We start from the raw sequence: 14,814 nt of genomic DNA, 5'->3' as shown, positions 1-14,814 counted from the left end.
TGTATAAGCAGTAGAAGCGGTCAGAGGTGAAAATGGTGAAAAGAAGATGTAATGAGCAACAACGCATGAGGACTATTGGATCAGGTGGGTGAAGGGTAAATGAACGGTTGAGATCAGATAGTAGGAGGGTACGTAGCAAAATGGGAAGACTTGGTGGACTAACAGGATGGACGGCTAGAATTATGTCGCAGAGGCGATTGGCAAATGAATGGCGAAGATCGGCCAAGCCAGTTGGAAATCAAGTGAAGCAACAGACATTGGATCAAGAGACAGATTGACTGTGGAGAGTTCAAGGCGATAAAGCGATCAAATGATGTGACAACCGTCGGATCTAGCAGGGCAGATCGATGGTGGAGATTGGAGCGTGAAGAGAAATGTGTAGAAATGACGAGTGGGTTTGGAGGGCGGTAAGCTGTGTCTTGCACACACTCAAAGCCGTAAATGGTTTTGTATAATTTTCCGCGATTAGCCTCCCCGGCCAACACGTAGCATGGGGAAACCACCCATCTTGCGTGCCCTTAGCCTGATAACGGTTGTACGAAAATCCATGTGATATTGCACGATAGCCGTCGGATCTGACAAGGCAGATCGACGGTGGGGATTTAAAGGGAAAAAATTCAACCGCGAAAAGTGGATTGGGCAGCGATTGGTGGGTTTTGCATGTGAAAGGTGATCAACGGTTAAAAATCGTTTGAACGAGAATTAACAGCTCTTGCTGAGCGTTTCAGGCTGAAGGAGAATGACATGGGAACGTGAATAAGGCCTGAATGACAGAAGGGGAGTGAACAAGCTAATGACCATTAAAGGGGAAGAGCACTATGAAATGACTTCAGTGACTATATTAAACGACAAAACTCCATGAAAATCAAAACCCTATGTTTTTGGGGTTGCTACAGGGTTTCTTCCTCACACCATAGTCCTAGAGGGAGGAGGTGAGGCCGAGACACCTGTGAGAAACCTTGTGGATCTTTTTCTTTGCCAACCTACTGCTTAGATGAAAGCATGAATGGAACAAACTGAAACACAACTACTCTGTTCTGCACCATTGTAATGAAACTGCAACTATTCAAGCAAATGAACAAAAAATAGGAAGCTACTTAAGTCAATGAGCAGGAAAGCCATGAATCTGTGCTGAACCACTGTAGTGAAAATGCATCTATTTAACCAGATGAACAATCAAACCATGCATCTATGCTATTGCTATAATGGAAATGAACTGCTTAAGAAAATGCACAAAAAGCATGAATCTATACTCTTGTTGTAATGAGAATGCATCTGATTAAACAAATGGACAAAAAAGGTAGGGAGTTATGCTACTTAACAATACAATAAAGAGGAGTTTTTTCTGCTAGGGTCGGGCCCTAACCCAAGAGCTTCAGCCCTCTGAGTTAACTCAGTGCTGGCTCAATTTAAAACTCATCTTCATTATCAAAGAACATTGTATTACATCAAACTGTTACCAGTCAAAAGGTCTAGATACTTGCGAACTAACTGACTGAATGACTAATGGTTAATTGCCTAAGAAAACTGAGGTCCTAAGCCTCTCTATTTATAGATCTGAAGTCTCAATGACTTCCCTCAAAATCATGGAGGTACACCTCCCAAATTAATGGTAACTTGTCCTTTCACTTTCACTAGCTCGACTGCCTTCTAGTAGGGATGATGCTTGTACTTCCACTTGCTTAGCTGTCTTTTAGTACTCCTGATTTGGTTGTTTGTACTTTCAGCTGATGGAGGGATATTCGAATGGATGGGAAGTAAATGAGGAGGATTTACCTCCTGTAATTCCTCTCCCTTGTCCCATTTGAGTTTTTACCTAGGTCTTTTACCACAGTTCCTTGCTTTTACCTTTTATCCCTACATTACATGCAAATTAGACCACAAAGCAAAATATCCAACTCTAACTCATCTCATAAAAAAATATAATCAAAAGTATGCAATAGGTTGTGAGAATAGTTGGTTTGACTAACCTAGGAGGTGAATTAAGGCCAATTAAGGCCCATATAATTACACAATGATGAGGCTCATCATCACCCCCCTACTGAAAGTGTTGCTCATCCTCTGAGCAACTTAGTGGCTCTGGTAGCCTCTCTAACGTCTCATGCTTCTGTTGTGGTATTTTCTTCTTGTTTATAGCAGTCTATTTTCCTTGCCCCTTCTTCCCATTGATATTCTCTGATCTTCAAGCTAAGTGGCAGTGTTTTCCATCTTCTTTAGCACGCATGTATATTATCATTTCTTTAGCAGCCTAAACATGTCCTCATAATTAGTACTTGCTTGCCCTTGGGCAACAAGATATCTAAGTGCCAGCTAAGGATCATTTCATTTAGATTATGGGTGTTGATTGGGGCCGTGGGATTTGATTGTTCAGCTGCTTCTCTATCCCTAAAGCCACTTAGCCCTTTTGTTTCTTGTTGGTTTTTTTGTTTCAATGCCTTCTTCTTCCTCTGTTTCAGCATCATGTTCCTTTGTATTAGTGTCTTCTTTATCATGTCCCTCTATATTAGTTTCTTCTTTATCACTCTCATCCCCATCTAACTCTATATCTTCTTGTTCTTGTTTTCTCTCCTGCTCACTGACAAAAGGACTAACATCAAAGATGAAGTTTTTGATGTCATCCTCCACTGGTAAGTCATTGAAAACTGGTTTTGGAGGGCATAGCCTTTTTAGAGGAAAATGGCCACCTTTTTACTCACAAACCAACTACCTCTTAACCTTTAAAACTCTTGATCAAATGATGCAGATGAGTGAGTGAGTAGGATACTTACTTGTGGCCTTAATGCCACACTGCAAGTGTCAAAGATCAGAGGTGTTGTTGAAGGTCATTCTTCTTCCTCCTCTGCTGTCTACTAATGGTTTCTTGACCGCAGGTCTGATATTGTTGCTACTGTGTAGCTCTTTCTTCCTCTATTGTCTGTTGATGGTGTCTGTGACAATAGATTAGATGTTGTTGCTTCTATGTAGCTCTTTATTCTTCCTCTGTTGTCTGCTAATGGTGTCTCTGACTGTAGATCAGATGATGTTGTTGCTGCTGTATGGTCATCTTTCTGCCTCTTCTATTGTCTATTGTACATAGGGAGTAGGAGTGTGTGTGAAGGCAAGGATGATGGTAATGGATGAGGTGATGTTGTGGAAAACACAATCTTCACCTGAATTGAAGTAATGAAGTAAAAAAAAATTGAACCGATGGAGGGGTGCATGGTAAGGAGTGGAGGCGATGAGTACATGTGAGGCGGGGTTCCCTTTGGATCATCTCCTTGCTTGTTGCTTGTTCTTTCTCATCCACCTGCAATTGATAATTATGTTTTTCTTTTGTTTTCTTTTTTCTTTATTTTTCAATCCATTGACCTCCTCATGGAGGTTTTCAATCAATGAGGCAATATGAGGCCCCTCAAAGGAGGTTTTCACCTTAGATTTGTATTTTTTTTTCTTTTTTTTACCCTACCCTACTTGAAAAACAACATCACTTTTAAGTCTAAGAATACTTCCAATGGAGCCAGGTGCACATCAAGATGAAAGACAAGGTGATGTGGGGGCTTGAAATGTATGCTCTGCCATGTACCTGTATTTTAGAGGCCGAATGATGTGACTTTGAAAGTGTCAAGCATATTTGAGGAAGAGAGTGATGCTGCAACTGAGTGACTATCTGGAACCAAACTTCAATGTGGTTGTGATATCCCTGGTCTACTTGCTGATTTGGATCATCTTGGATGTCTTCTTCTTTCATGACCTTCAAATCTTCCTCTTTTTGTTGAGTGTTCTCTTGAACATATGGAGGAATTGATGGAAACCATGAGGGAGCTTCATTCATTTCTGATTTTGTTGTCTATTCTTCATCAACTACAACCCATGGTTCTTTGATCTTCTCTTTGGAACCTTCTTCTTTTGTATGTTGTCCTTCAATGACATCAGGAGAATCTATCCTTTTCAATACTCTTCCTGAGCTATGGTGAATACCATAGATCTCAAGAGGAGATTTTTGGAAGTGTTGTATCTCAATATTGTAAGTGGGCTAAGCTACTTCAATGTGTGGGTTTGGAAATGGCAGTACAGGTAGTTGAGTTAGAGTGTATAGATGAGATGGATTTGGATGGGTTTGTGGTTGTGGTGGAGGTGAATGATAAGCATAACATGGTGTTTGGTATGGAGGATATTGAGGAGAATATGGAGGATATTGTGGATGGCTCCCATAAGTTCCTTGCCAACCTTGTTGTCAAGATCGGTTTTGGGGTTGTGATGGCCAATGTTGCCTAGGAAAAGGTGTGTTCCAACTACTTGGAGGTGGATGTGCATAAGCTTGAAATTATGAATTAGGCTCTTGCATCATATCAAGCTAAATAAGCTTCCATGGTCCTCATGGAGCTACATAACGTTGTTGCATTGGCAATGGACTTGGTCCCTTGTCATCCTGGTGAACGTTCTTCAACATGGGTAATAATGGATAGTGTCTAACATCCTGTGATTCTGCAACACAGATATCAATATTTTATTTTCCTTCATTTTGCATTCTTAACATTTCTACTTGTTTTGTTAGATTGCTAAGAATTTCTACTTTAAACTCATCAAACAAATTTACAAGTTTCACTTAACTTACTGATCTTGATGCTAATTTACCTACTCTTGCTTTTCCTCTTGATATGTGTTTGCATGTTTCACAAATTTCCTCAAATGATAATTTGTATACATCACCTTTACTCATGACATCAAGGAGATAAATCCACTCATCTATAATTGTTCTAAGCAAGAGAGTTTTTAGTGTGTCAAATCCTAAATGATGTATTTTTTCCCTCTTAACATTGTACATGAACCTCTATTAGATCCTTTAGACTCTCATCTTCTCTTTGATTCATTCTAAAAATTTATTCTTTAAGATCATGATCTTTATATTTGTCTAGAAATTTATTTTGAATATCATTCCATGATCTTATTGAATTAGCCCCTAAGCTCATGAACCATCTAAGAGCTCTATCCTTTAAAGTTGCTGGAAATAATCTCAGTTTTTGAGTTTTTGATAAATAACCATAAGATCTACCCACAATCTCAAATTCAAAGAGAAGGGTTTCTGGATCCTCTGACCTTAGACCATGAAATTTTGTAAGAAAGGATGGAGGGATGTTCTTCATGTGCACACTACCATCAGTATCTTGAATGGGAAATCTAAGAGGATCTTCCTCATTGTCATCATCTCTATCCGTTTCTTCCACATTATTTGCCATTTTCTTCTTCTACCTGCAAGAGTGAATGGTGATGTGGCTCTTACTGCACCACATGAGCAAATGGGGGGGTTGGGTTGGTGTTGGAGAATTTTTCACCACATGATCAAATGGGGGGGTTGGGTTGGTGTTGGAGAATTTTTTTTATTTTTATGATTGAATGGAAAACTATAATGCAATGCAACTTTTCTACTTTTGAAATTAAATATGCCTAATGCAAATTATTTTTTGTGTTTTGTGTTTTGTGTTTTGTTTTGCAGAAATGAAATTGCTGATTGCAGAATGGAAACCACTAACAAAAGGAACTACTTGTTGAATTGAAATTGTTGAATGAAATACTACTGACAGCAAAAAAAACTGCTTACTGAATTGAAATTCTATTTGCAGAAAAGCAAACTAGATTAACTTGTAGAATGGAAAGGAAAGCAAATAAATGACAAAATGAATGAAAGAAACTAGATTACTTTTGCAGAAATAAACTAATGGTAGAAAGTTGGAAACTAGAAAATAGAAGAAAAGAGGAGTAATCACTACTATTCTGACACCTCCCCGGCAACGACGCCAAAAAGTGATGAGCCTAGGTATTGCAGCAAGAATGTTGCAACTCCCAGGGCTACCAGCATTACTTATCAACCCGGGGTTCGTACCAACTTGGAGGTGATTGTGCTATATATACAAGTATAAGTGAAGGTACTGCATGTTGTCACTGCTCATCTGGCAAAAGACCCTAGGGTTTCCAAGACAGACTTCTATAGGGTCAGAAGAAGCTTGATTTTGATGGGAGGAGAGAAAACCTATTCTAGGGGAAAGCTATTCTACTACAGAAATGAAGAAAACAACATGCAAACCTAAATCACCATAACCTAATTAATCATGAAAACAACTAGACTAAGCAGAATTGCTAAGCAACACTAATCTAATGCTAACTATCTAAGTTGCAGGAGTAAAGCAACAAAACTAGACTAAGGGGTCAGAAATGGAACTAGGCTAAGTCTATGTATAAGCGGAAGAAGCGGTCAAAGGTCAAAATGGTGAAAAGAGGACGTAATGAGCAACAACACATGAGGACCGTTGGATCAAGCAGGTGAAGGGTAAATGAACAGTTGAGATCAGACAATAGGAGGGTACGTAGGCAAATGGGTGGACATGGTGGACTAATAGGATGGACGATTGGAATTATATCACGGAGGTGATCAGTAGATGAACAGCGGAGACTGGCCAAGACAGTTGGCGATCGAGTGAAGCAACAACTGTCAGATCAAGAGACAGATCGACGATGGAGAGTTCAAGGCAATAAAGTGATTGAGTGATGTGACAACCATCAGATCTGGCAGGGCAAATCGACGGTGGAGATTGGAGCGCGAAAAGAAATGTGCGGAAATGACGAGCGGGTTTAGAGGGCGGTAAGTTGTATCTCGCATGCCCTCAAAGCCGTAAATGGTTTTGTATAATTTTGTGTGATTAGCCTCCCCAACCGACACGTAGCATGGGGAAATCACCCATCTCGCGTGCCCTCAACCTCATAACGATCGGACGAAAATTCACGCGATATCGCGTGACAGCTGTCGGATCTAACAACGCAGATCGACGGTGGAGATTTAAAGGGGAAAAAAGTCAACTGCAAAAAATGGATTGGGTAGTGATTGGTGGGTTTTGCGTGTGAAAGGCGATTGACGGTTAAAAACCGTTTGAACGTGAATTAACAGCTCTCACTGAGTGTTTCAGGCTAAAGGAGAATGACATGGGAACATGAGTGAGGCTTGAATGATAGAAGGAGAGCGAACAAGTTGATGACCATTAAAGGGGCAGAGCACTATGAAATGACTTCAGTGACTGTATTAAACGACATAACTCCATGAAAATCAAAACCCTATGTTTTTGGGGTTGTTGTAGGGTTTCTTCCTCACACCATAGTCCCAGAAGGAGGAGGCAAGGCTGAGACACCTGTGAGAAACTTTGTGGATATTTTTCTTTGCTAATCTACTGCTTAGATAAAAGCATGAATGGAACAAACTAAAACACAACTACTCTGTTCTGCACCACTATAATGAAACTACAACTATTCAAGCAAATGAACATAAAACAGGAAACTAATTAAGTCAATGAGTAGGAAAGCCATGAATCTGTACTAGACCACTGTAGTGAAAATGCATCTATTTAACCAGATGAACAATCAAACCATGCATCTATGCTACTCCTGTAATGGAAATGAACTGCTTGAGCAAATGCACAAAAAGCATGAATATGTGTTGTTGCTTTAATGAGAATGCATCTGATTAAACAAATGGCAAAAAAAGCAGGGAGATATGCTACTTAACAATACAAAAAAGAGGAGATTTGGCTGCTAGGGTCGGGCTCTAACCTGAGAGCTTCAGCCCTCTGAGTTAACTCAGTGCTGGCTCAAATCAAAACTCATCTTCATTATCAAAGAACACTATATTACATCAAACTGTTACTAGTCAAAAGGTCTGAATACTTGCTAACTGGCTGACTAACTATTGGTTAACTGCCTAAAAAAACTGAGGTCCTAAGCCTCTCTATTTATACATATGAAGTCTCAATGACTTCCCTCAAAATTAGGGAGGCTGCTTGTACTTCCACTTGTTTGGTTGTCTTTTAGTACTCCTGATTCGTTTGTTTGTACTTTCAGCTGATGGAGGGATATTTGAATGGATGGGCAGTAAATGAGGACTATTTACCTCCTGTAATTCCTCTCCTTTGTCCCATTTGAGCTTTTACCCAGGTCTTTTACCGTAGTTCCTTGCTTTTACCTTTTATCCCTGCATTACATGCACATTAATTCACAAAGCAAAATATCCAACTCTAACTCATCTCATAAGAAAAATATAATCAAAAGTATGCAATAGGTTGTGAGAATAGTTGGTTTGACTAATCTAGGAGGTGAATTAAGGGAAATTAAGGCCTACATAGTTACTCATTGATGAGACTCGTCACCTTCCTAATACATTTTCCTAACTGACTAGTAGTGATAGGGCGCAACATTGTATTGGTCTTGATTCCTTGAAGTTCCCTTATTTGTCTCGATTCTGAAATGAAATTGATAGTTTTTTGTTTACAATCAACCAAGGACCATAATTTTTCCAAGCAATCCATTATGACGTATGAACCCAAAGGAATAATGTTAAGGTTCACATGAATGGGTTGTCTCGAGATTACTATGGGACACTATTCTGTTTTTCTGACTACCTTTCTTTTTGCTCTAGTGGATAATTGAACAAAACCGAAACAGGTTTCTTAGAAATCATACCTTCACATTCAATCATGGTGGGTTGATATTCTGCTTGGTGATCATCCAGGGCAGAATTAATTCTAGGCATACTCCTCACTACTTCTCTGACTGTGGATGCTTCCTTCATGTTTGCCAACTGTTCTTTTCTTGCCTTATGCGAGCAGTTTTTGTAGCAGTGTGGTTCTTCGCATCCCAAGCATTGTAGTGGTGATTTTGACGGCTGATCATTACTAAAGTTATTATTTCTTTCTGACTGTCTATGTTCTGAATAAGCAGTCTTGGGTTGGTTTCTTGCTGGGAATTTACTGAAAGGCTTTTGCTGTAAATTTTTGTTGTTAGAAAGTTTTGGATGTCTATTTGAAATCAAACCTCTTCCTTTCTTGTTCAACCCTCCTTTAGCTCCGTCATTTTTATGTTTCATCTGACAATATCAGATGTAGGCCTTTCGCACTGCATCATCCATCATTTTGGGGTAGTCAAATTCAAGTTTTTCCTTCATAAAATTGGGTAAGTTGGTGATAAAACGTTGGATCTTAGCCTTTTCTTCTTGCATATAAGGTAGATAGCGCAGTAGGTTGTAAAACGGTCCACATATTTGTCCATGGTTAAGGTTCCCAATCTTAACTCATGGAATTCTTTGGCTTTTTTGTCATAGTAACGTTCAGTTAAATACATTTCTTTAAAGTTCTTTTGAAATTCATTCTAGGTAACCTACTCCTCATCAATTTTTCTCACTAATTTAATCTCTTCCCACCAAAGAGTAGCCTTACCTCTTAGTTGATAAATTTCCAATTGAGCTTTCAATTTATCCGTGTATTCGTAAATCTGAAAATATTTGCTCATATCAATAAGCCAAGCTTCTGCTGCCTCCTCGAGTTCTCCTTCAAAAAGTGATGGTTTAACCTTTTTAAATTCTCCTTGTAATTCAGATTTATGTCTCTTTGTCTTGCGCTGGTCGGAGACATTGTCTGAGCGCCCTTCTTCATCTTCCCCATGTTTTTCGACTGACTCTGCATTTTCCTCTTCGTGCTGAGTTGTTGGGCTCTTCTCCCTATCTTTAGCACTGGGGTCTGGGTGTCGTTGGTTCTGTCAATTGGACAGACTTCTTAGGATCTTCTCCTATTCTAGGCAGAGTCTTTCGTTGTCAATTCTTAAATTAGTCATTTCTGCACGAAGTTGTTGCACAGTTTCAAGTAAGACTGCGTTAGCTTGACGAGACTCCTCGCCCAGCTAAATCCAAATATCACGATTAACATTCACATAGTTTGTTCCTGGCGAATTGGGTGGTCTTGGGCTCCTCTGCATTTTTCCCCTTTTTGAGTGGAGGCAATCTCTCCGTGTTCAGATACAGATTCACTTAGTTAAATTACAGAGATCACATTCATTGTTTACATGTATATAATTTCCCAAGAGTCTTAGTGTTCGAACTTGAGGCTCTAATACCATTTGTAACATCCATTTAACCATAATACATAAAAATAGAAAAAAAAAAATATTACTACCCATTAAATCATATGTCATTTCATCCCATAACTTATATATAACTTTATATATATATCTGCCACAGAGGTAGGTGTGATTCCAAGAGCATGTCTTTTTAATTAGATTTGGCATTACTTCCCACAGTCAGATCTGCCATACTGTGAGGGCTCGTATGGCCTTCCACAAGACAGAAGGACTAGTACCCGCCTTGGGAATCAATGTTGGTTGTACATGACTCCACACGGCTTGATCTCCGACGATTATGCAGTGGGCAGTTGTCCTTCATTCTTCTCTGGTTGCGACAGATGGTATGAATCTCGTCCATTAATTAGGTCAGAGCTATTCGATGGTGATGAGGGCTCCAAGCTTATCCAACTATCTAACACCCTGCTTCCCACAGGTACGCAGCTCATTTGCAATCTAGTGGTTGAGGGTTTTGGTTGCCCTACAACCTTTCGCTCTTGGTTTCTCTGCAAGTTCTTCGTCTCGACCTTCATGCTTTATGGCTCTGTCGGTTCATCTTCCATGGGGAGGTAACCCTGAACACTTAGTTCCTGCAGTTTCAGTTCTTTGTTCTGGTCATACTCTATATTCATTGGGAGCTATTTCAGCGTTTAGGGTTAATACATCCCTTTGCTAGCCATGTTTGGCATCCAACTCTTCATGTGTTGCGAGGAATGGTGATCTTCTTATTGGTATGAAACAGGTAGGCTCTTAAGGTTGAAAAAGCTCTTACAATGGTTTATACTTCCTTCTTACATTTATTTACATCCTACTTTCCATACATTCTTCTAACCTTGGAAGGTATGTGATATGCAGTTGGATGACATCAAGTTGTGGCCTATCGAACTCAGGTAAGCCTGGCTTGTTCCAAGAAATCCTAGCTGTAATGTTGTAAAACTTCAGGTTTTTTTATCTGTTTGCTAATGTCCGCCAATGGTTTTCGCAGGTATGCTAGTATTTAAAAGGGATGCCTTTATGGTTTATCCTTTGGGTTTTCAGCAGTCATGTGTTCTCACAACTTTGCAACTGGTACAAGTCGAAAACTCATCTTCCCAACTCCTCATGGTTAGTCTGAGGTGGTTTATGTGACTTGTTGAATTGATGAAACATTTAGCTTGAAATTGCAATGCGCCTTAAAATAAGAAGGACTAATTTTAATTATGTCGCACTCCGAAGTTTTTGTAGTGAACAACATTTTGAAGTTTCTCTAGGTTGCTAGATGTAAATGTCGGTTTGTATGTAATTATTCTTTTTGTTAAGTCCGCAATTTTCTTGGAGAGATAGAGAAGAATATCTCGGCCATAACTTGGTATTTTGATAAGAAACTCGGTTACTTAAGGCTGAAGCTTATTAATTTATATAATTGGATATATATATGATTTTCTTGCATCACCGCATTTATGTTCTTAAAGATCTATTTCTGATGTTTGTTGCAAGAACGGTGTATGAATTCGTAGCATGGTTATGGAGTTTGTATTTAACTTGAAATTCTTTAACTGTTTTGATTTGTTGCCACACCTCTGTAAGAGGCTTAATCTCTCTAAGAGTCGTTCTACCCTTCCTTATAATGTAGTGGTTTGTATCATTACAGTAAACCCATGAATCAGTATTATTCCTTGGTTGAAGCTGGAACTCACCTTAGGATTTCAATATACGTTCTGTCGAAATGTAAGGGTTTGGTTTGTTTCTGTCAACGGTCTCTTTCGCTCATCTCTAGCTTGTCGGGGTGTAGATAAATTGATATGGAGAAAAAAAAGGGTTCTGAATTTCATTAGGGTTTATGTGTGATAGATTATACATACGTATGTTTTTCTTGGTCCAAAATTAGTAAAAGAAAGAATTCATTATTTTTTTATTCTTTTTACTTTGCCACACATTTATATATATACAATCTACGAAAAAAATGTTGAGTAAGAGAGATTTCATGATTGTTGTTTGTGCGAAATTTCTAAATGCTAATTCATATTTTTCACTGAGTATTACTGTTTTACTAATGCATAATTATCACTGAATCTACTATTTTACTAATGCATCTTTATCACTAAATATTACTGTTTAATCCTACTCCTGGGAATAAATAATTTATCGTAACGTAATACCATCCTGTAGTCACGGACTATAATACTTATCTGTTCCAAATTTGTAAATGGGTCGACCCAACTTTGTCTGGAAAGTTTCTCCTCCCAGCCTTGAGCCTGGCGATTATGTGGAGGCTCTCCCCCGAGCACTTTCTCTATTCCACACCTGGATTATATCCAGTTACAGTCGTGCCTTGGGCCTCAGGACTACACAGTCCAGACTCAAGTCTTACACTCAATTGACTATAAATCAGTAACTTTCCGCTAGTCTCTCTATCTCCGAGCTCAAGGATAATTCCTCTTCCCCTCCTTCTTTCCCTTTTCAGGGTAGGGGTGTAACTTTTTCTTTGTTAATTGTTTCTTTTAATTAAGGCAAACAGTTATATTATATTAACATGTCTAAATTCCTAATTAATCATAATTAGGTAACAACTAGTCATTTGGCTTTCCAGCCTAAGTCAATGTCACAATGTAGAAATAATGCAGTAAATCATAAAAATGAGTTTAATAACCACAATAAATCTTTCCTGGAGCCTGGGGTGTTACAGATTTAAATTGTTACCAACACTTTCGCCATAATTGTCCTTCTTGCTTGTATCAATGCACTAATTCTATAACATTTAATATCTATTTAACTTATTTTTTTTTCCAAGGAAAAAAGCGAACTTTTCATTAAACATAAAAAGTTACAAGTATATGCCAAAGGCATTCCATTTGCTGTATGAAGATCTCATAAAGCTGCTACAAAAAGAAACAGTCCTTTCTGCATCTCAAAATCTGGCTTAAGTATCAGCTGAAAGGCGTAAAAATACAGTTACGTTTTTAGCCTATTAAGAACTATGAACAGTCCAAAAAATATGTGATCCGTCTGGTTAAGACCAATTTCTATTTCCTGGGCCTCCTCTTAGGAGGAAAACAGCCCAAAACGAAAATAGAAGCGGCATTCAAAATAAAACTGTTGTGTATTTTATCACCAAAAACTCAACAAAAACAGTAAGTTCCCAATTGTTTTTGTAATATCATAAGAAAAACTTTATAACTGAAAAGATAGGAAATATTAAGTGTGTGGTGGTTGATCCGACACACGGATCTGTCCCTGATCTTCTTCCACTACTTTCCAACTGCCCATAACTTGCTGTATACCTTCTTTAGAAAGGTTGTCCGCTGTAACATTTCGCTCCCTGTAGATGTGACAAATTGAAAACATATTAAAAGAGATCTTCAAGGACAGAATTTCTTCTAGCAAAGGTCTGAGCATATAACTGTGGCATCTACTTTGACCATTGACCCAATTAATAACAGATAAAGAATCTCCAAAGATCTGAACTGTGAGGATGTTCCTGTGAATAAGCCAGCATAGGAGAAGTTTTAAGGCTGAAAGTTCTGCAAAATTGTTTGTCCCTGTGCCTAGCCCTACAGATGCTTTTAAAGACTGGGTTTCGTTTAAATGGATAATCATTCCTGCTCCTGTTGTGTTGTTCTGAGAAGCCCCGTCAAAATATGCCCATGGGATTCCTTCTCTGATCTGTTCCTCCCTTATCTGCCTGGTATTATTTCCTTCCTCTGAATCTGGGATATTTTCAAGGATAGAAGTACTTTGAATTGCAATTGATTCAGCTGTGGTTTCCTTTTCCATGAAAATACTCCTGTTTCTTGCAATCCAGATTCCCCAACATATGATAGGTGGTAAATTTCTCATTTTCCCATCAGGATAATTGCGCCACCATTTATCCCATACCTCCTGAACATTTTCCCCCTCCCATTCAATCCTTTTTCCAATAAGTTTCCCGACCTCTGCCCAGACTGTTTTGACAAAAGGGCATGCAAGGAATATATGTCTTATATTTTCAGAATCCGACTTGCATAGAGGGCATCTCCCCGGCCCTTGTTTATACCTAGCTTGAAGAAAGTCCCATGTAGGAATTTTCCTTTTTAGAATGCACCAAAAGAAAAGTCTAGCTTTTGCTGGGCATTTAAGTTTCCATATCAGTTTGTCCCACCATTCTGGATCTCCCCATCCTTTTCTGTTCATTAGATATTTGTATCCGAATTTTGGGGAATAAGATCCATTTTCTGCGTGAGCCCAGACCAGTTGATCCTGTCTGTCCCTTATCCTTACATTTGACCAAGCTAGCTCTTCAGTGTATACCTTCCATTTGTTCCACCAGGCTGGTTGAAGGCATAGATCTTCTCCAGATTTCCATGCTTGCCCCCATATCGAGGAGAAACCAATTTTCTCTATTTGACTTAGATGCCTGATACCTTTTGATTCTAGATGTCGGATTAGACCAGGAGATAGGGCATATTTTTCATTGCATCCAACCCAAGGATCTTTCTTGACCCTCAGGTTTTCCCCATTTCCAATCTGCCATGCCAGCCCTTGTTCAATCACCTTGAAAGCCTCCACAGTGGCTTTCCACACCACCGAAACATTTTTCTCCTTGTTAGCTGGGTTCCTTATCCATTCTTTTAAAGGAGTAGGGTCTATGTATTTCCTTTCTACCACTTTTGTCCAAAGATTCTCCATTTTGATTATTTTCCAACCTGATTTTGCTGCCAGTGATATACTGAAGTTTGTGAGGTTTTTTATCCCCCATCCACCCCATTCTTTTGGTCTTGCTACTTTATCCCAGGCTACCCATGGAAGAACAGATTCCTCCTTTGAGCCCGCTCAGAGAAATCTACTGCATATTCTATTTATTTTCCTTAGAATCCCTTTTGGAACCCATGTAGCACCGATTTGATTAAAGTCAGTCTTCCTGCTCGGGAGAGCCATTTGTAACTCCAT

At 39.0% G+C, this 14,814-nt stretch overlaps 1 protein-coding gene across 1 annotated transcript; it reads right to left on the bottom strand.

The window, feature by feature from the left end:
- Positions 1 to 13,083: 13,083 nt before the first annotated feature.
- On the bottom strand, positions 13,084 to 14,553 carry LOC149178007 (uncharacterized). Its single transcript, XM_089421953.1, has one exon. It carries the CDS (start codon positions 14,551 to 14,553, stop codon positions 13,084 to 13,086), a length of 1,470 nt encoding a protein of 489 aa, XP_089278079.1.
- Between the last annotated feature and the right edge of the window lie 261 nt (positions 14,554 to 14,814).

Source organism: Pinus tabuliformis, chromosome 4_1, assembly GCF_031772625.1.
Source record: "Pinus tabuliformis cultivar Carrire ecotype Pingquan chromosome 4_1, CPIR1, whole genome shotgun sequence".
NCBI lineage: Eukaryota > Viridiplantae > Streptophyta > Pinopsida > Pinales > Pinaceae > Pinus > Pinus tabuliformis.
The sequence above is the reverse complement of the archived record's forward strand: the minus strand, read 5'-3'. Positions and strand labels throughout refer to the sequence as shown.

Bases quoted from the DNA above. Each gene is read 5' to 3' on its own strand.
- LOC149178007 (XM_089421953.1), bottom strand. From the start codon at position 14,553: ATGGAGAATCTTTGGACAAAAGTGGTAGAAAGGAAATACATAGACCCT.